Source organism: Eutrigla gurnardus (genome assembly GCF_963514095.1).
Source record: "Eutrigla gurnardus genome assembly, chromosome: 21".
NCBI classification, from domain to species: domain Eukaryota; kingdom Metazoa; phylum Chordata; class Actinopteri; order Perciformes; family Triglidae; genus Eutrigla; species Eutrigla gurnardus.
In genome coordinates this window covers 10110795-10133601 of record NC_139932.1, presented here as the reverse complement: position 1 = coordinate 10133601, position 22807 = coordinate 10110795, and the positions used below count along the sequence as shown (strand labels likewise).

The following is a 22807-nucleotide window of genomic DNA, read 5'->3' as shown; positions in this document are numbered from 1 at the left end:
GTGATGTTAAATTGTTAAGGACACACTACAACAGAGGGTTGAAAATCAATTTATTTAGCCAAAATACAGTATGTCTAGCACATGGGAAATATTGTTTTCAAAATAAAAGCAAAATCACCAAGGTTTCATTGTAAAGCTGCATACATTGGGGGGTGGACCGAACAAACACGCCATTATTCTATCACTGTTGGCTTATTATGGTTGACTCGTTTGATTAATGGAATCTTGCTTAATCCAGCATGCTTATAGAAATATGCAAAAAATGCTTTTGATAACTGGGAGAAGTCGGAGTAGAACCAATTGGGTTTTTTTTTTCTCCGGTTTTCTGGCTTGCAGATTATGTCCCAGTAGCACCCTTAAAAAAATAAGGCTGGCAATAATAAGATGTAAAAATGGGCCACAGATAGGTCAACAGCAGTGTTAGTGTCCTGGTAAATGTCTAAAGCATTAGAATGATGTGGATGGCCTCAAAACAAAGTGCATGTTTATTATAATTAAGGAATATGTGAAAATACGTTTTAAACATTTTTTTCAAATGAATTAACCAATTCGTTCTTTAAGGTTGACAGTATGGAAAATATGAAATATCACCCGACTTTGACATACGCTGCATACGTATCCGACTTTATTTTGAAAACGCCAACCGGAAGCAGCGCTATTCCATCCTGGCGACTTGACGCTGGTGAGGAGAGACGCTGACAGCGAGGAGCACCAACTCAAAAGTAAAAGGGGGTTGAGCCGAGGACGTGTGGTTTCTTAGCAAAGTGGCATCAGTGTGAAGGAGGCAAGTCTTCTGTTGGACATCAGCCACTCTGGACTTTATACACAAGCACCGAGTCTCAGTCAAGCCGGATTCTAACCTGCCTTCAAGCTCCTCACCATGAGGACAAACGTGTGGATTTATCAAGCTGTGGTGGGCGTTGTGGTCACTATATTGAATACAGGTAAGCCACTGAGTGAGAGCTGTCCTGCTGCTGAGGTGTTGGATATCTTGCAACTTTTTATATATTGTCTATGCATTATGGTGAGGAAATGCAGGAGAAATAATGTTATATGATAGTTATTATAATGATAATAACGGGCAAAACAAATATTTGTGCTAATATTTTACATATTTTTTAAATTGCAATTTTTCTATTCTGGACTTTAAATATTTGTTGTGTGGCATTTCATGAATCTTGATCACAAGTCCCGTCTTGCATTGTTGATTCAACACGCTCTCTCTGATTCGTTCCTCGTCATTAGAACGACTTGTTTTCCAACATGTGAATGAAAACTTCGTCATAGGGCTCCAATGATTGGACCCCTGGGGTCCCCATTATTTCAGTTTACCACGTGACGCCAATCGCAAGGGTTGCAAATCGCTCGGCAGGTCGGCATGATCCATATACAATCACATTGTTTTGTGCATTGATAATTGGTTATTGGGGAACGGTTTCCTCCTCCAGAGTAAAGACGCGCGTTGTCATTTCACTGACAGACAACTGCTGTCACTTGAACCGACGCCAGCTGAGAAGCGACGTGTTGCCTGCCGCACACCCCGGGGGAGCGCCCACGCGCGCGCGCACACACACACGCTTACACACGCGCGCCCAGCCGTCATTTTACGCGCGTCCAAAACGAGCTCCGCTGATTATCTCGCGGTTACAGAGGCTGTCCCGGTTTACATCCGCCCCGCTGACATGGCACCGAGTAAAGCACCGCATCAATAGTTACCACCTCCAGGGGCGCCGACCCTGACCTCTGACTCCCTGGAGTTTGGGGAAAGTAAAAAATGCGCTCCCTGGTCTGTGGTTTTCGTGCGGGTGTCCCTGTAGAGAGAGAGAGAGAGTGTGTGAGGGAGGGAGGGAGGGGCTGGGGGTTTACATCTGGCTGCAGGAGACCAGTTCCACATTGTGCGCCCTCTTAAGCAGATGTAATGTCTGCTTAATTCCCAGACAGACGCACACCTTTAACCTGCTACTTTCCTGTTGTTCACCAGTATACAGCATATGATTGTAGCCGACTCTTTTGCATCTTATTTTGACTAAAATACTTATCCAGCTGACACTTCTTTCTTTGCTCAAGGGCACCTTAGCGGAAGTCTCCGAGGAAGGTCAGAGTGTCGGCAATTCACCTCCCCCCCCCCCCATCTGCATTTTTCAACTCCAACCCGTCCCTGTAAGCCACGGCTGCCTCTTCCCATTAAACCTCACCTGGCTCACACTCGCCCATTGAGCACGCTTTTTATTATAATCTCCGACTTCAGCATAATGTTTGGGATTTGGAGATAGCAGGAGTCCGGCTGCGAGAAGAGGAAGAGACAAAGTGAAATCTAATTGAGCAGCCTGGCCAGACATCAGGGCTGGAACAACACTGTGATGAGTGCCAGATGTGGTCCAGAGGAGCCCAAACATTAATAACAAGTCCTCCCCAAAAGAAAACCTCGACAACCACGAGGAGCCTTTAAACGCTACAGTTTACAATAGCCTAAGTACACACACGACGCCTTGTGACGGATCTTGGCAGCATGTTGCTGTAACTCGGTAGCATGAGATTTTTTTCCTGCATGATTTATATCGCACTTGCCCCCCAGATTACAAACGGAAAACTACGGTAACCAAACACACAATGCATGTAAAGATGTCGCCGTAGCTCTCAGGAAAAGAGCATTTACAGTGGGGCGGCCACTCTGCTGAAGGATGGGCTCTTAACTTCTTCCAGTAGGTAGAAGTGAATTATTTCTATCAGAGTGGATTTGGGCTTAAAATATGGTTTTGCCCTACTTTTGAACCCACTTGGATCTTATGTGCTTTATGTTTTAGAGATAGAATTCTCTTTTGATGTCCTCCTTGCAAAGAAATGGCTCACAACAAAGGCCTGTAACCAAACCAAATAGAGTTCAATTATGTGTCCTTTTCCCAACTTTTTGCACAGTTTTCCATTTCTTGTTTTGTTTTCATGTTGGAAGCCCATAATTGAAACATTATACGCAAATCCTATAAATAAAACTTAATAAGCTTACAGAAATGATGTGTGACATCAAAGCCCGCCTGTTTTTTTTTTCCCTAGAAAATTAAATATCCCTCCCCTTGATGCCGAAAAAGAATAAGGAATGAACTATGTCACATGTAGTTAAACCACAGGAGTTTTAATGGGACTTTCATGACTGTGACGGAGTCATGCACGCCAGTTCTGCAAGGAATTCTTTAGGAATCACGGATATCCATTTAATCGAATCAAATAGTCACAAGATTTTAATTAAATTCCTCGTTGTAATTTCAACGATGCCGTTTTGTTGGGATGACCATTGATGTGTTTCCAAAAATATGAGATTTTTGATCAAATATCATCAGTGATGGAGATATGATGAATAAGTAGGCAAATACAACAACTAGAAAGGTCTTCTAAGTTCAGAAAATGACATCACAACATTGATATCATAACGATATATTGCTCAGCCTGAAACTACAATAACATGAAGGAAATACCGTGAAGAGGTATATAATAAAATATGAGAAATGCCTTCATGCGCATTAAATCTCCGAGTGAAGCGCTGGATCACGTTAGCCTGTTGGATGGACATCATTCTGTTTTCTTGGCTGTCTTCGCCTTCACCTTGGTTTGAAGGTGGAGTGCTGGGGAGCCGGTTTTGATTGATATATTCAAGGGTTTTCTCAGCGATCCAGCAGCATGTAGGCAATCTGCAGGTTGCCTTCATGGACCCCCTGGCCAACCCGGTTAAATATATGACACTATAATCGTTTAACCATCGCCATGCTAAGGCTCTGAAACCAGGGTACATGCCTCCCGTAGTTTAATAGTCAAACCAACATGAGGAAATATTCCGATTATGACAAGTTATTTTTTATCCAAACGTCTCAGCAGCAGCAATGTTTGGCCTTGTCTCTCGATGTCTGAGTAATGTTTGAGGAGACAAATACATTCCACATGGGGGCTTAGATTTTTATGTGTGTGCATTTTGCATTTCCCCTTGAAAGCTGCATAGATATAGTCAGGAGGGGAGGGGGGAGGGGGGGCGACATGCAGCAAAGGCCACCTGGCTGCTATGAAACCCCCCCAACCTGTTTATCTGAACCACACGCCATTAAATATCAAGTGATATTTGGTTTGGAAATGAAGTGAACTGCAAGGTGAGAAATCAAGTGAACCGCAGGCAGATCGAATAGAACAGGTGATGATGAAAAACCTTCAGGTGGAGCAGGAACTCGCCGCTGGCTTTAAGAGAGAAACGCCACCTTGTTTATACATGTTTGTAGCGGTATGACAAAATATTCCGTGAAGAAGAGAGAAGTCAACCAGCGTAACTGAAAAAAAACAATGCCCTTGAGCAAACATGCAACAAGCAAAAAAGCCATCAACTTTATACAATCCCTGTTATAAAGGAAACCAAACAAATGTATTCTAATGAAAGAAACCTGTATTCAATACGATCCAGCTTTTAAGAACGGCTGTCTTTCTAAAGTCCTGACAGACATTTTATTTTTTAATTTGAGTAATTCATTTTATTGTTTTTTCTGGCAGCTTAAAAGCCCACAGAAACCAAAGACTTCATTCACATCATTGGACGACTTCATAGACAGTTGTGAACGGCATGTGAAATCGCTGCATTGACAACCCAGCACAACATGCATGAAAACGGGGTCATCAGATGTTTGTTTCCCTTCCCTGTTCTTTCAGGAACGTCCACTCCCACATGGGATGGACCGGGCATCAGCCGGCCGCCGCTCCCTTCCACCGATCAGCGTACCTATTGGCCGTATCCAAACACGGGTTTAACATATTGTGTGTCCTCGCAGGTTTTGGCAGGACGCATCAGTCGCTACAGAAGTATGAGAAGAACGAGAGTCACATGCTGGTTTGCACAGACTGTCCTCAGGCCCCTTTGGTACGAACCAGCCGATCACAGGAGCACTGCGCCCGCAAGTGCAAGAAGGTCAAGAAAAACTTCAACTGCAGGTCATTTGCTTTCTGTGTTTCCCCCTCCTCGCCGCTCCTTCTGAGTTGACACAGTATTTACATATTTCCCCCTGTTTATCGTTTGCTGATCTCTCAACCACTTCCCGTGTGTTATTACAGGGCTTTCAACTTTCATCGGCACAACAGGAAATGCCACTTGCTTCCGTTCGACCGCTTCACCCACGGTGTGCAGAAGCAGGCCAACGTCAACTTTACTTTGTACGAAAAAAAAGGTAAAACACGGTCACATTCGAAGCCTCTCAAAGTTCAGTCCACGCACGCGGTCGTTTTTTTTTCTCACGAGAACATTCAGGTGCAGAGGAGTTTATGAAGGCAAATTTTTCATCGGTGATTGCAGGTTACGCGTCTTGCGTCAGCCGCCTTTAGTTTCCCTTGTTGACACAATAAAAAGCAACCAGGCCTCCACAGCCCCCCGCTGTTTAATCAGTCCAGCGGGGAGAGTCGCAGGCATAAACATGCAGCAGACATAAGTGGACTGTAAACAACAAGAAAAAATCATTGTTTACAGTTGGTACTGGTCTGCTGTGGGACTACGGAATCTAGCACTTTAGATTTTACTGCGAAATTTACGGAAACTCCCGCTGGTGACATTTAATGAACTTCAGGGAGTTGTCTGTTTTGGGAATAACACACGAGCTGGGACATACTAAAACGTTCGCCTTTAAAGAAAAAAAAAAGTCTTATTGACCATACATGGGAAAATGTATTCCAGGTGGTCACAGCAGCGCACGCAAATCACACTTTTAATTGACTAAACGGTGTATAAACTGGCACGCGAGGCGTACACAGAGACGGCTCGTAGGAGTGAGAACATATATGGATGATTTTCAATGGTTTGTGTGCTTTTGCTCTCGCTTAGATTATATAAGGGAGTGCATCGTCGGCACCAAGGACAACTACAGAGGGAGGAGGTCTTGGACGAGGTCAAACATCACTTGCCAAGCTTGGTCAGATAACAACATCAATGAACACACGTAAGTCCTCTGTTTTTTCTTTTTACAGGGAAAGCACGCAAGTATTTGGGGAACGGGGGCTACAAACGTTTCAATGTTACCTTCAGAGTGCAATGCACGCTTAATGATGAGGAATTGAAGGTGTTAATCGTTCGCAGATTTCTATAAATTTGAACCAGTGGCCTTCAAAAGTCGGCTCCTCTAATCTTTAGGCCGCCGCGGCCTTCCCCGCGGATGCTCCTTCTTTCTTCCTCTGTGTCTGATATTGAACAGGCCTCGGCAGCTGATTTATAGATGCTCATCATCCCCCTTGCACCTCTGGGGGTTAAGGGAAGGCGGAGGCGGATGAACGATTAGTCAGATTTCTCTCAGCACATGGAGGGATGTCCTCTCCGTAGAGGTTGTTATTCCGCCGGTGCAGGTGTATTCCCGACGTTGTTTTTTTCCCCTTGGCTACAGATCAGCGAATATGTGACGAGGGTTCGGTGCCAGCATCTCATTAGTGGGGCTTGTTAGTTACACAGTTTTTTTTTAGGTTTGAGACAGGAGAAGACTGAAGGTAGGTAGACGGACAGAAAGCGCAGAATTTTATAGACTGAAGTCATGTTTTTGTCTGATGTCCAGCTGAGCGCAGACGCACTGCAAGAAAATACAAGTTCAGTGATTTCCCCTCAGAGTCGAACATTAACGTGTCAATCCCCATCTTTTACCCCCCATATCCCGCCATTCCCTGACCAGGAGCAGCCCTTCACACAAGGAGTCCTCTGTCATTGTTTATTTGACAAACAGCTCCAGTCCTCGTCCCAGATGGCGAATGTAACATCGCCCCGGCTTGTCAGCAACTTTCAACTTTCAAAGGGTCAAAGAGGGGCCTTTGCTTAAGAGAGATTTAGTGCCACTGTGGGGTTACCTAACATGGGACTGTCCCGCTGTTTGAGAATTACCACCATAATGAACCACGCAACATTTGAGCTTCAGGTAGCTATTATTTTCACGCTTGACCAGTCGCCGTGGGCCAGGGGTGATTTCTCAGGAGGTTCCCTTCCAGGAATGGGACTTCCACCTGTTGTCTATATTTAGGCTTTCAACCGAGGCTCTGGAAGTATTCGTGCCTGGCCAAGCATAGAGAAAGGAATGGAACATTTCTCTTAATATTAATAACAATAGCTCACATTGGAATCATTTATTTACTCCCAGAGGAACATTCTTTTATTATGTTTTTTCTCCGCGTCTCACTTCAGAAACACGCAGCTTTTTGCAGTTAGACGACCATTAGCCAGTTAGCTTAGCTTAGCTTAGCAGGAAGACTGGAAACACAGGAATACAGCTAGGATGGCTCGTCCAGTGCTAACTAGTTAATTTGTGAGCATAAGAGCTGCAAGTAAGCAGATATTTGGAAACCTTTGGACACAACAAGGCTAGCTTTTTCCAGTTTTTATGCTATGTTAAGCTAGCTGGTTGTAGCTCCATATTCAACAGACAATAATGGGAGTGCTATTGAGATTCTTATCTAATGCTTAGCAAGAACGTAAATTAGTGCATTTCCCACGATTTCAAACTTTTCCTTTCTGGACAGTTGAGCATTTTTAAAGCATCCGCCGTCACACCCTGCATCCAAAAAACATTATTCATGTCTCGAAATGCTCTCTTTCTCCATTGTCTGACCCGAACAGTTCATTCCTGTGGATGCCGTAGCAATCGGAGCATGACTACCTTTGTTCCAGGTGCATGTTACTCGACATTTCGCAGCAGTTACTTCAGGTCTAGATTTCATCCTCAAGTCATAGACGAAATCTAGCCAAGTTCAGCCGGGGCCCGGAGAGCGAAGCATGTGTGTCTGCGCTCCGGTGGGAACAGACTTTGGCACGGAGATGAATAACTGGCTAACATCTGTTAGTGCAACATCATTATAGCTAACTTGCTCCCATGCAGCGGCCCTTTTTTTTTTTTTTTACGGACTCTCACCAGATGCAACCTCTTTTTTTTAACAAGGTGTTGTAATCCCATTTGTGAATTTAGAATATAGTGTTATGATAGCAACCTATCAAGCTCATGAGTCACACAGCAGACCGCTTCAACAAAGGAAAACAACTGTTTTTTTGTTGTTACACGCATGAGTGAAATGCTGCTGTTAGACTTAACGCGTTTTTTGGCGGCGTGGTCTGACGGTCTCTAGCACCCTCCCTCTCCCCCTTTCTCTCTTTGCCTGAGATTTCTACTGGTTCGGGGTTGAATGATGTTGTGCATTAGCGTAGAAGCCTTGCGTAAGCCCCAGGGCACGGAGGGGAGAGGCGAGCAGACTCCCCCAAGAAAAGAGTCATGGGGTCCGGGGTAGTGTGTTCAGACAAGCTGCTGAAGGGAGGTTGGACAGGTTCTTTATCTTTTCCTTTTTTTCTCCTCTTTCCTGCACATGTTGTTTCTTTTTAACATCCCCAATTAACCACCAAACTCTCGCCTTTTTTTTTTTTGCTCACTCCATTATGCTCACTTTCCCCCCTTTTTAAGCACTTAACTCCGTCACTTCAGTCGTTCGTTTAAATCTTTTACTTCCACGACCACAACTGTTGCTCCCGTCTTCCTCTCCGTCTCCCTCGGCGGGAGGGGGGAATGTGCTCGCCATGGATCAGGTGGTGCTGACATGCCAGCTTTTCATCAGCCTGCCCCTGACAGAAGACAAATTTCACACCCTGTTCATTTAGTATGGGGGTCCCGGGCCGCTCCTCATTGTTACATCCCATATGTTTGGACAAGCCAGGTTCTTTTTCCTTTACGGTCTTTACAGTCGCTTGTTCACGCTGACGCGAGGTCGCCCGATGACAGAGACGGATTAGGTTTAAACGTGTTCAAAGGCTGCCAGCAAAAGACCCTGCTTGGTCTGCTCCAAGTGGTTCGTAGCGTTGTTCCGTGCTGTTGGTGGTTACTGTGCTGTGACAGAGGCTGGCTGCTTCACACATGAGGGAGCCGGGATGTATGGTAGGAATCGGTAAGGCAATCATGCAAAAGGTGCAAACCCGAAGAGGTATTGATGACTTACTTTGCATAAGATTCATGTGACTGGTTATTCTAGGGTTTGAAATGCAACCTGGTCACACTACGGACTCTAGTATTTAAGTAATTGCCTTTTGTTTGGTTTGTTACTAGAGAGCACTAGCAGACAGGTACGGTGCTGTATACGCCACTGGAGCAGCCATGTGTGCAAGTACTCCCTGCAAATGTATTTACACAGCTTACAGTATCAGTTAACACTTTTAATAATGTCTGTCTACTCCCTCGTAGGTTTTATCCTGATAGGTACCCAACACAAGACCTGAGGGAGAACTTCTGTCGAAATCCCAACAAGGATCCTGGTGGTCCGTGGTGCTATACCACGGACCCCAACGTACGAGCCGAGGAGTGTGGCATACCACAGTGCTCAGAGGGTGAGATCCGGCCAAAATATCTCAGATTTATGTTAGTACTAAGATATCATGTACCTTTTCCAGGGGGGTGTCTTAACATTTTAACAGTGTTTCTGCAAATCATTTCCTTCTTGATGTAGAAAAAAGTTTAGATAAATGTTTTCTTTTTTTTTGACAGACGTCTGTATGACGTGTAATGGGGAAGATTATCGGGGCAAACAGGACCATACAGAGAGTGGCAAGGAGTGCCAGAGGTGGGATTCACCAAGGCCCCACAAACACCACTTCCAGCCCAAAAAGTAAGCCGCAAAGCTGATAATAACGAACTAACCGTCCTGCTGCACACACCCATGACAGATGCTTAAATAACTGGCCCCAATGCTCAGGAGAGGTAGACCTCATCTTGTTATGACTTACTTCTCTCCCTCCAAATTTTTCCTCCCCCTCCCCGTGTCCTCTCTGTCTCCTCTCTCAGGTATCGGCATAAAGATTTAAAGGACAACTACTGTCGTAACCCAGATAATCGTCTCCGTCCCTGGTGCTACACCATGGATCCCAAAACTCCATGGGAGTACTGCAACATCACTGTGTGTGGTAAGGCCCTAAACACTGTACATGCTTCAAGTTTGAGTTTGAGTTTTGTGGACAACGTGTTGAACAAATCAACTGAAGATCAAGTTATTGCTTTACTGATTTTAATGCTTCCACACCGGCAATGTCCGTGGTCCGGGGGCATTGTGTTTTTGTGTGTTTCCCGTCCATCCGTCCGGTCCATTCTCATGAACGTGATACCTCAGGAACACCTGGGGGTCAAAGGTCAAGTTTACTGTGACCTTGCGTCCGTCCCATTCTCATGATGTCTCAAGAACGCCTGGAGGCAATTTCCTCAATATGGCACAAATGTCCTCCTGGACTCCAGGATGTATTTCTCAAATTTGGGTGGTCAAGAATCAAGGTCACCATGACCTCCTGTCCGTCCCACGTCCAACATGACTGGTAGGCATGCAACCGCGAGGGGGTCATTCTAGTCGACTCTGTTGCTAGGCGCTAGTACCCTAACAACCTTAGAACAGTAAGAATAACACAGCTAGGAATCCATTATAAGATTCAGAAGTGAACACAGCATCAAGGATCTCTTGGTTTTTGGACAGACAGACTGCGGTTGGGTATAACTAACTATTGGTTTGAGGACGGCAGGGGGTTTGTTACTTGCAGGACTTTGGTGGTTGCGGTGAACGAGTGAGAATTCTCCTCTCACAGGGTCTAGTAAAGCGTTTTTTTGCCTGTCTGGGTGTTTCATGTGGTGCTTGGCTTCCAACCCGTCCACCTCAACAAGGAAAAGCAAAAAGGTTGTTTGTAAAGGGGGAGGGGGCCTGACTTCAGAGAGTCAGACGTGTTTTACTGAGACCACTCAAAGATGACAAGGGACTGTTATAATAGAGGCTATTAAACATCGGGATGTGTACGTGGAGCAAAGGAACATAATGAACGCAGATGCTAACCCTAAACCACACAAAGGGCCACCGGATGGTTAAATTGGTAGCCTATGAAAATGATGTGAAGGATTTATTACGGCTCGATCTTGATCCAATTGAAAATGTATGAAAGATTTTTGATTGACATGATAGAAACCACTTTCTACCACCATAGTCAAAACTTTGCAATATCGCAATTTGTTTTAAACAAAAGTAATAAATATAATAAAGATGAATCCCCATTTAAAAATATCATGAATTGCAGCCCTGTATTTGATATGGTACCATATGGAAACATTTTTTTTCGACATATTGAGGGGATTAACAACATAACCTCTCTTGAGTCATATCACATATGGAAATCTGACAGATTTGCTGTTTAGATAACTTTTGCCTTCATATGTCTTACAAAAGACAGAGGGAAAAGAAAAAGAGGTTACACCTTTTAGAGAATTGATTAATTTTTATTTTTTAAAGCACAATGAAATATCCCCCACACCCACAACCACACAGAGCATCCCTGTCTCTGTTAGACACATACACACATGTACTTTACAGTTGCGTGTTATGATTTACAGCGGAGGTGGGGGATCTGCATTTGTCCAGATGTGCGCATCCCTCAATGCCTGCCCTCAGAAAGATAAAAACCATTGACCTGTACTATGCAGTGCACACAGACACTGGCATGCATTACATCAAGCCAAAGAATCCCTCTATTCCATCCGCCTTCTCGTTTCTTCCTCAAAACATTCCCTTTACTCCTCCATCTTCTCCCATCTCATTTGTCAAAGGCTAAAGAAACAGAGACAGAGAATCCAGAGGGGAGAAGTCGCTTCCCATGTACACTATCCCCGCTCCGCACAAAAGCAGAATTCCACCGAAAGATGTTTGGAATAGTTTTCCGGTGGATAAAGTTGCCTCCGCCAGGCCGGGGTTGGATGTGATATCTTTGGTCGGGCTGCAGTAAACAAATTCAGAAACTGGATTTCAAAGTGGAGGCAGAGATGCATTCATGAATACGATTAGGGTTTTTCTTCCAACAACATGTGACATTGTGTGTCGTCAGCGAGTTAAATAGCTGCAACCTAATCACTTGCGGATTCCCCTACGTGCAAGAATGTAGGGCACCGGTGTTATGAATACATAGAAAGTTTCCTATCGCAGTTGAAACAAGGGGAGGGAGTGCTACTGTTTTTGATCATCCGTCTCCCGGTTAAACATGACACATTCTTCCGCGGATTAATATCTCTCTCCCTCCCTCCTACGTCTCGCCCTCCTTAGCAAACGTCTTTCTCATGCTTACACTCACAATTCCAATTTCTGTGTCTTTTTCTCTTTTTTTTGCTAGATTCTGACTCAAGCGAGTACACAGATGTCAACGTAACGACCTCCTGTGTGCAGGGAAAGGGCACGGATTACCGGGGCACGATGAACGTCACTCCAGAGGGTGTGACGTGTCAGCGCTGGGACTCCCAGTTGCCCCATAACCACTCCTTTCTCCCCCAGACCTTCAAATGCAAGTGAGTCATGTTTGGTTATTTTTTGTGCGTTTGACGATCAGAATGGCAAAAAAGTAATGTGATGAGCGTGAAACATAAAGTAAATCAGCACCATCATTTAAATTGTAGTTTGTGTGTGTGCCATAGAGACCTCCGCGAGAACTACTGCCGCAACCCTGATGGCGCAGATTACCCATGGTGCTTCACTACAGACCCCAATCAGAGGATAGCCAACTGCACCCACATCCCCAGGTGTGACGCTGAGGCGACACAGAAAATAGGTAAATTACTGTACACACACGTGTTATTTCTTGTTTGTTTAATCCTCACAGTAACAGAAATTTTAAAAAAAGGAAGGAACTATTTTTGCGATTGGTGCAATTGGTGAACATAACAAGATATAATGTCTTTGTAACAAAATCTGACAACCAGCACTGAGAAAGTTCACTGTTTCCAGATACAACAGCTGTTTCCAGTCTTTATGCCAAGCTAAGCTAACTGCTGCAGCTAACTGAGTGGCAGTTGATTTTCTCCACTCAACACAACATATATATATTGTGGTTTCTGTCATTCCCCATGTCGAATTGCAAGCAGCCTGGTATTTACTACAGCCCCTCTTCTGATTCTGCTTAAGGACAGATATAGCATGCTTTAAAGATTTCCACCTCCAGTTACACGGGGGCCACTTTATTAAACTCATCCAAACCACAGAGAAAAGCCCAAAATCTGAACTCAATTATGTTACTGTGTTTGCATCAATGAGAGGGACAGCCGCGTGAATGGTATATGTAGTTCTTTGGGTATGGCTCGCTCACTGATTGCATTGAAGAGAAAACTGCCTGGCTGAGTAATGTGCGCTCTGCTGGGAATATTTCATAACAAGATGGTCTGAAATAATAATGTCCCCTTTCTTCCTCAGAGTGTTATGAAGACAACGGAGAGACATACCGGGGAACTTTATCCATAACTCGATCTCAGATTCCCTGTGCAGACTGGTCGCATCACATAAATAGGTAACCAAAGTTGTTTATTCTTCGTGAAAGGTCAACATTCTTTTCAGCTAAGTCGAAGAGTGTCGGTGATGACAAACATCCCTTTTCATGTGAATGAAGCCAAGCAGTGTAAAAACAAACAGCAACTTCAGGAGATCGACTAAATTAAATCAGTTTTTCATTACTGAAGCTAACAACCAGCTTCATGTTTCCGTAACATGGGATTTATTTTCATGAGGAATATTTATTATAAGATATAAAACAGTCAGACAGAATTGGTCCTATGAAATATGACATCAGTATTGTTATTGCCTCTGCTTGAGTGGTTTTGAATGATTCATGTTTAAACTTGAGGTCATGCCAGCGAAGAGCCCAGCCTATCTGTTAGCAACTACAAAAGGCTGCCTTTCTGATTTAGTTTGTATCTTCTAGTGTTGGCCATTTGTAGGAAATGAAATGTTCCCACTTGATAATTATTCATCTGTGTGAAGGCACAGAAATAATTTATAATAGGAAAAACACATCACACCCGCTGTTTATTTCGATTTCTTCCCTGCCTCTTGCATTCTTTTCTTTCAAGTCTCCTTTTCTTCCCCCCTGTTTAGAATTAAGTTATCATTATTATTATTATTATTATTATTATTATTATTATTATTATTATTATTAATACCACTGTTTTTTATTCTTTGTGATGTGTTCTTTTCTTCACATTCTGTCCTCTGAACCTCATTTGTGTCCTTGTGTATTTTGTAAATCAACATCAGCTGGTATTGTCTTTGTAACTGTTATTTCCATATTGTCTATATGTGTGTGCACTAACTGGTGAATAAAGAGAGAAAAAACAAACAGCAAGAGGAAATCAGGGGGTTCCTCAGGGGTCAATACCAGGCCCAATTATTATTAATCTAACTGACGAGAGGAAACCCTGGGGTGCTCTCCAAGTGACCCATCCTGACGGAAAGGTTGCCCACTCCAGGGCTGTTGCTTCATGCTTAAGTCGGGCTGTTGGAATTACTTAATTTAGAGGAATTTTAAAAGCCAAAATGGCACAGACAGATGGACATGTTCCAGAGCCGACCCCTGACCCCAGGAAGTGCTTTCCGAGGAAAGTAGATCAAAGCCAATCAGCTCCCTCGCATAGACCGCAGCCAGCTAGTCTACCCTGCTCAAGGTCAAGGGTCATCGCAGGAAAAACTGCCGAGAGCCACAGCTTGTTTAACATTCTCCTGGGAAGTGAAATTATCTTCACCTCCTGACAAATTGTCGCCCATCGCTTATCGTTATTTGTGCGAGTGTGTGTGTCCAAACTCCTACCGAGTAATTACTTTTCAGCGATATTTTGGACGTCTGAGGAGATTACATTCACGTTTTTTTGGGAAATAATTGGAACAGAAGACACACAATTAAATGCGAATTCCTACAAATCGGGAGCACAACCGAAAGGTTTCCTTGGAGGATCTGGCTCCTGCTGGTCTGAGCCCCACTGAATGCTTAGAGTGCATACTTTCATACTCCCAGGAGTACTCTTCACAAAAACCCTGCGTTTCCTTCTACGGGGCTCTATGCAGACTTTCCAGGCATGGTTACTTGCACTGTTTGTGTAGTACATGCAGTGGCTACGACAAACTAAAAACTGCATGCTCGTGTGTTTTCAGAGTGCGTGTGAAGCTTAATGAGATGTGCTCCTGTGTTAGCACTGTTACACTGTGTGCAAAATAACAAATGGAACATGAGAATCTGTATTTGTGTGTCTTACAGTGGGGATTCTCACTCTACAGAATCCCACGTAGGGCTGGAGAGGAACTACTGCCGGAACCCGGACCGGGACAAACACGGCCCCTGGTGCTACACCAATCCAAATAACCGTCTGGCCTGGGACTACTGCAAGCTGAAGCACTGTGAGTGCTAAATAACATTGTCACAGTCGATAACAGCAGATCGCATCTGTGATACGTCAGACCCTCAGTGGAGTGGTTTGATATGATTTGCTTTCCTACCGTTGGACAACATCAATGCCACTCTCTATTAGCCTAGCTTAGCACAAAGACTGAAAACACCTGTAAAACCACATGTAGCGTTTTTACACTTTTTTTTAAGCTTTAGAGGTGCTGTTAGCTGGACTTTACCGTTTAAAACGGAGGTCTTCAACATTGTTCAGGCCAAGGACCCCTTGGCTTATAGTGACCCTATAAAAGTGTGTAGCTTGTCAGTCATCTCATCTAATTATCTGCGAGGAAGCAAAAAACGTCCCAAAATTCTGAACTAATCCTTCTAAGGTTCGAAGGTAAGAACTAAGGTTCGACCGTCATTCAGAAAAAGTTCAAAAGCAATTTGTTAATTTGTGCAAAAATGGCTGAAGTTAGAGCTGGAGGCTTGGTGTCAAAGTGAAGGGGGGAAATAATGATAAAGTGGGAAAGTATTGGTACAAGTGAATTGGGAAATTGCACAAACACATTTGCAACTGCAACTCTTCATCACTTTGCTCGTGATGTATTTGCTTTTAAATATATATGCAGATGACAACTACCACATGTGTTGCTGCGCGCCGCAGGCGTGTTTCTTCTCAGAAATTGAGACCACTTGTTTGCAACATGCAACAACATCATGAATACTAAGAGAACGTATATAAGCATGTGAAGTAAGGTCAACAGCAGGCTCTGATTCAATGATGACAATGGCAGGAAGCTGTTGTTGCTCAATCTTCTCCTTAAATGACATGTTGAGTCATCCATACGTTGCACAAAAGTTCTCACGCGAGATATTCCATCCTGGGACGACTTGGCCAATGCCCCTGGCTCTTAAACACTAAGTACATCAGCAAGTATGTGAACAATGCCGCTTGGATGCCAGCTGGGGGGGGAAAAGGAAGTTATTTCAAAGTATACACAAGAAGAAAGTGTTGCTGTATGAGAAAAGTGCAACCATCAATCGAGTGGTTTAGCTTTTCAACCCTTGTTGACTTCAACTAAAATCTCATAACTTTATTTCATAAAACTTGGCCGGTGGCTTGTGCAATCTGTTGCATGGTTTCATCCAATTGGCAGCGAACCACAAGAAGAAACATCAAACAGATGCAGGTCTCCGCTGCCATTCTTTTATTGGAAACAACACACTCTGGAGCAGCCGGCTGTTTTAACGGCTGCAGAATAATTTCATAATGTAAAACATATCTTCCATGGAGTTGTTGAGGTCTTGAGCAAAAGTATTGGCTGCGGTTGCAGACTGTTAAAGCGGCCCAACATTGGTTCACGTTCAGAGAAAAGTCTCAATAGAGTGTCTTTTTCAGTGAGGTTTCATGCTTTGTGTGTATGGTCAGTGGAATAAATGATTTCCTGCTGCTGTGGGTTGAATTCTCTCCGTTGTGCTTTTCTTCACTTCTATCAGGTGAATCGGCTACAGTGGCTCCTCAACCAAACAGTGAGTATCGCTTTTGCTCATCTGTCTTCTGCCAGCCTTTTTTCCCTCTTATCTCTAATCTAAACTCTTTATATCAAATCCATCTGTTGTCATGTACCTGGCTAAACAAATCATATTTCACGGTTGCCTTTTGAAGTTCTTACGAAACATTTTCCCATTGAAGTGTATATAATACGGCCGTCTAACATGCAGCATAAAAATGTCTTCTCGTCTAGCTCTAAATGGGCCTAAGATATCATGCTTTGTGCATATAAACACCAGAATTGTCGGCGGACACCAAGTGCGAGGTATAGATGGCAGCTGGGTTGTCAGCATCCAAAGAGAGTAAGTCATTTTTACATCTGTGTTTTTACCAAAAAAATCGGTATTAATGCTTTTATACCCAACGTAACGGCGAAATCGTCTTCTTAATTATTTTTTTTAGAAAGGTTCATTTGTGCGGGGGCTCGTTGATCAGAGAAGACTGGGTTTTGACGGACCAACAGTGCTTCACCTCCTGGTAATAATCTCTTGTCCGACAAACATGAACCTATTCTATTTGCTCTATCGCTCCTTTCTTCCTTTTCTCCTCTTTTTATTTAATTCAGTTTAAAGTGTGGAGGCCTGACCTGAGATATGGAACAGAATGATTTGGTCTGCAGATCTGTTTAACTTCTGCAGTTGTCTATGTCAGAGCCAGACGTATATACATGTGGTATCTCCTCATCTGAAGTAGTGGCTCTGAAGAAAATGTCCCTATCTCTGTAGTTATGTGCCGTTCTGTGTCTTTTGCATATGGTGTACATCAGTAGCTTTCAGCTGATGTATTGTGTGTCATGACAAAACATGGTTTGAGGCATTTGCTTTGTGTCTTGCTCATATTTCTGTCATTTTGCAAAAAGGAACAACATAAGTGATTTATTATTTTTAAACTCTGTAATCAAGATGTTATCCTGGACTCCAAATTATTTGCAGAACCTCTTACGTAGTCTTTTATTCAACATGTAGATCTGCAGTACACATTTGAGCCACACGAGGGACCCTGAGTGTTCGCATTCTGTTCATTGTGTCCACTGTATTAACAGTGAATCTAATATGAAAGGCTAGCATGTATGAAGCGTTGCACACATACGTTTGTCAACCAGATGAGAGGGGGGGAAAAGCATTTATTATGAGGATTTCAATAACTTATGCATAAAAGCATAATTTATCCAGCCACTTATCCACAAGAAATACACGTTTCTTTATTATTTTCAAGTGGTTTGTCTTTTTAAAATGGGTCCAAAGAAGCCTCTAGTATGAATCAAGCTCCAATAACACTGGATCCTACCTTTCCCATAATGCAACATCTTTCATTAGGTCACCCCTGCCTCCGAAATGCTCACCTCTTTCAGGCTTTCTGTCAAAAGTTTGAAGCTTCCCAGTTGCCCGCCCTATAAGTAGCGATGCCGTAGGTTTACAACTTACATCCTGGTCCTTGTGGTCATCAGCGTTCCAGACCTCAAGGATTACAGCGTGCAGGTTGGTCTGCGCCACCTCAACGAATCCTCGAGTCACCCGAGACTACGCATCTCTCGCCTGATCTGTGGCCCCGAAGGATCCAACCTTGTTATGCTGAAACTCGAAGAGTAAGTCCTCAACTACTCACTGAGTTCCCACTCATTTAACATCCTACTAAAAGAAATCAAATAACCTACTATTGTATGTTTCTTCCAGTCCAGCCCCGGTGTCCGAAGGCGCCTCCACTATTCATCTTCCAGTTAAAGAGTGTCACATCACCGAGGGCACCAACTGCACCATGTACGGATGGGGGGAAACCAAAAGTACTGCTTCCTTTCACCCACAAGCCATGCCGCCTTGCATTTGAACCACCATTCAAACAAAATGTGTAACATCTAACAATTAAAATGTGCTCCTCTGTTCAGACACGGGATACGATGAGGCACTGAACGCGTTGACCATGCCCATGGTCAACAATGACATGTGCTCCCAAATCAAAGGGGACGCCGGGGAAAGCAGGATATGCGCCGGCGGCAAGAGAGGAGAAGGCGTATGTGATGTAAGAACATTATTTAAAGGGTCGTTTCACTCAAATAACGTAGCATCTATCAATGCCTTTGTCAGCGTGATGTGTCATCCTCTACCTGTCTTGCAGAAAGATAATGGCGGTCCGTTGGTCTGCCAGGAGCACGAGCGCAAAGTCATCATCGGCGTGAGCATCCAAAGGACAAAATGTGCCTCGTCGCAGCCGGCGCTTTTTGTTAACGTGGCCTTTTACTCCGAGTGGATATACAAGGTTTTCAAACATTACCCCAGTTTGGAGAGGAACTGATGGTGCGGTGTGAAAATCAACCCCCTTTTGCACGACTTTACCACAGCCATGCGAGAGAGGAGGGGCGGCTTTGGGGCCAACACATTCCAGGACCTCGCCGGCTCGGACCACAGTGGAGAAATGAGGGAAATCTGCTGGAAAAAGTGGTCCTTTTGGGATTTTTCTGGCTGAATTTGTCATTTTTACGGAGATGACATTAGTGAAGGACCGGATAAAGGAAATGGATTCTGGAAATGTTCTTCCACTTTGCAAAACGAAGACGTCCCGGTTGTTTGCCTTAATATAATTCTTACAACCAAAGTCTCGGGCACCTGGACGACATGCTAATTATATTTTTTGACATGTTCAGAATTTCTGAAGCCATGCGACCAAAGACGATGGGAATGACACTTATCTTCCTGGAATATACTTGAATACGGACAGAAAGCAGTTAATCTGGAGCTGACCACATGGAGGTACTCTCCTGCGACTGGGACTATTACCTCCAACTGAAATGATGTTGGGGGATGATTGCGGTGTTCCTGAATGTCAACAAATACACTAAACTGGTCGTGCATTTTAGGATACCTACATATCACGGCCAAAATGCCAAAGAAATAATCCCCCCAAAGAAAAGCATGTGGCGATACCAAAAGGGAGGAAAAGCTTGTTAGAAACTATACATTTAGTCATACAGACTCCAAAAAATAGTGATTAGAGCCTCTAAGTCCAGCAGGGGTTCAAATTTGGCTTCAGACATACCTTTAGTTTAGTATATAAAATCCACTATTGCTGCTTGAAAAGCTTCCTGCAGCAGCCTTGGCAAACCATGCAGTGTTAATTGTGTGCAGTAGCTGGACTACCTTTTCCCCAGTTAGCTGTAACGGTTCTCCCCCGTGAGAAGGTCTAAGTAGGACCGAGCGAGCTGTTCCAAAAATCTTGCGCTATTATTTGTAGCATAAGAGAGAGAAGAGCCATGCCAAATATAACATGGTTATTCGGTCTCCGGTTTTGGAGGGAACTTTGGCCCCTGGTGGGCTGTGTGTGGTCGGTAGGATATTTTCTACTTCTTCTGTTTTTTATGTACATAACTGCGAATGAATTGTTTCTTCTGTGCTGTAAGATATTATAGGTCTTATAGATCTGTAGTATGTTTGGTCCACTGAGTTATGTCAGATTGGCTTCTTCATGCCTCTGATTGTGTTCGATATTTAAGGAGACTGGTAGCTTGTAAGTAGTTATGTATATTTATTTAATTGTTTTTTTTTTTAATAAGCAGAAGACATCATCTGAAAAGAATTTTGGTGTGATATTTTGTAGAGTAATTATGACACCCAGAATAACGGGGTTGACCAGCAGTTAATCGCTACACAAACATACGGCGTGCCAGGTTACAGTATGCCAACACAAAACGTTGTAATGTGTGAAGAAGTGTATATCATAATGATGTACTTTCCACAATAAAAGCACGAAAAATCGATACATAGGCATTAAATTGAAATACAAGACATTTTTATCCACTAATTAATACAAATAAGTGAACCAATGCAGGTGATGGTAAATGAGGACATTATCTGTTGATACATGGCCACTTGCTAGTTAGTTAGACCAGAAAAAAGAAACATTAAATGTGTGCTCTCGCCTGATCTGATGCCCTAAATGCCCTAAATTATAACAAAAATGACTCATGATTCTCAACTCAGTTACTTACTTTCTCATATTTGTGTGGAAACTATGAAACTATGCAAAAGTTCAACAATGTATTCTATTCTCAGCTTTAATATCACATGGAAAACGGTACACTGCACTAAAGGAACAATCCGTAATATATAGGGGCCTTTCGGCTTTGAGTCTTTTTGTCAGTGGTTGACTTCAAAGACCGTAACTGCATACAATGAAATGATAACTCAGACCATAATCCCTTTATAGCCTCGCACAGGTTGAAAGCAAGTTCTCTGAAATGGAAATGAAGAAAGCTTCGTGGAAAAGCAACCGACATCCAGGCGAAAAACCAAATATCACACATGTTCATGTGGCGGATCATATTATTTTATTGTAAATTGATTGTCAGCTGTGCTCTCGCGGCGTTGTAACTGTTATTTAATTTACCTTGATGTATATAGCCCAGTGCATTCTGTAAATGACACTTTGTAATTTTTTTGTAAATATCCTACTTGAGTATTTCTACTTCACGATCATTCTGTTCATATGTTTGTAAACTGTAAACTTTAAATATAACAGCTGCTATTTTGTGTTAGTGAGTTGTTTTATATCTGTGGCCTTTTTCTAAATTGTGTAGCCTTTGTATTATTCCTATTTTAATAAACAACTTGACATTATATTCAGCGTTTTCCCTGTGTTTGATATGTTTAAGGGAATATGCCGGAAGCACACTCGCCCTGCTTTGGCAGTTTACTTCCTCTATCGCTCAGAGCAACAGATTCTAGTGCATGATGAATATTCTTAAGTGGCTGAAAGCAAACGAGGTCATCAATATAACCAGCCAAGGTGATGAATAATAAGATGTCTTACAAATGTGGACGTCTCATACGTCAGTGAGATACAGCTGAACTTCTGGAGAAGCTTTCAGCAGCAATGAGACATCTTGGTTGCTCAATGTGAGATTGCTTAATGCCCCGAATGAAAGACTTACTTTGAAAAAACAAAATGTGGTAACCGGTGGTGCAAGAAGTACTCAGATTGTTTTATTAAAAGAAACAATACAAAATGTAAAGAATGTGTTCCAAATTCTACTTGACTAAAAGTACAGAAGTATTATAAAAAAAAGAAAAGTACTGCAAAATCTAAAAAGCTTGTTCTGCAGAAAAAACTGGCTCTGGTGTGTGTTATTCTTACGTTTTATGTTGTGTAAGTTGTTATTTAATACAGTTAAATAGCGTAGTTCGTAGGAGTCGAGCCCTTCCAAATGGTCACAATATAAGTCATTTATAAGCTGAAAAGCAACAAGTAACTATTGTTGTTCAATAACTATAGAGAAATAAAAGAAAATGTGTGATATTTGCCCCTGAAATGGAGTGAAGTAAAAAATAGCAATACTAAAATATAAGTAGCCTCGATATAGAGAAAAAACTCATGATATCAATCCCTCAGCTAAATCGATTTAAAAGGTTTGTGGATGATTTACATTTGCGGTTTAAATCGCAACGCAAAAAGTGCACACTGTCATGTGGGGATGTAATTTACCTATCTATCATGGCGTTACATTCCGACAGGTCAGTATTTTAGCCGGTGGGCCACTTCCACGCTGCTGACCGAGCTGTTTTGCCTTCTGATCTCAGCTTTTTTTTTTCCCGGGTGACCAATTATCTTAGCGTCTCTTCGCTGCAGTAAAGGGATGTAAAGGAACTCGATGCCTCTGCCCTGTTTGCAGTCATAAAAGCTGATACCGAGCGGAGCAGATATCGGGTCATGTTTGGACTTTTTGAAGCTGCACTTTTATAGACGTCCCCACTGGCCTTCCCTGCAAGGAAATCTTGGAGGAGCGCCCTAACCTCCTCCTGGTCTGAAACTCACAGCGAGCCCAAGACTATATAAAAGCGATAACCTCTATCATATCCGATGGTAACCTTAAATGATCCGTGGAGCTGTGATTTATGTCACAGTGCTGTAGGGCTTTAAATTGTACTCATGTATCCAAAAATCCTTTCTGCTGGTATTCTCTATTAGCACATAATGTACCCTAAAGAAAACCCATAGTCCATTGGCTTAATCACACCTTTCCATATAATAGTCCATCTTATTTTCTGGAAACAAACGTAAATAAAACCCATTAAAAAAAAAAA

At 43.0% G+C, this 22807-nt stretch overlaps 1 protein-coding gene across 3 annotated transcripts; it reads left to right on the top strand.

The window, feature by feature from the left end:
- The first annotated feature begins 751 nt into the window (after positions 1-751).
- On the top strand, positions 752-21333 carry hgfa (hepatocyte growth factor a). 3 transcript variants are annotated; one of them, XM_084039270.1, is made up of 18 exons: positions 752-944; positions 4800-4959; positions 5080-5192; positions 5840-5954; positions 9210-9352; positions 9510-9630; positions 9807-9925; positions 12155-12326; positions 12435-12586; positions 13225-13318; positions 15056-15195; positions 16682-16714; positions 16930-17038; positions 17139-17213; positions 18184-18321; positions 18410-18516; positions 18619-18752; positions 18849-21333. In XM_084039270.1, exons 1-18 carry the CDS (start codon positions 881-883, stop codon positions 19023-19025), a joined length of 2166 nt encoding a protein of 721 aa, XP_083895396.1. In that variant the 5' UTR covers positions 752-880; the 3' UTR covers positions 19026-21333. The 3 variants fall into 3 exon arrangements, with proteins under 3 accessions (XP_083895396.1, XP_083895395.1, XP_083895394.1); XM_084039269.1 differs by having other exon boundaries at positions 883-944; positions 4681-4959; positions 12453-12586; XM_084039268.1 differs by having other exon boundaries at positions 883-944; positions 4681-4959.
- The last annotated feature ends 1474 nt before the right edge of the window (positions 21334-22807 follow it).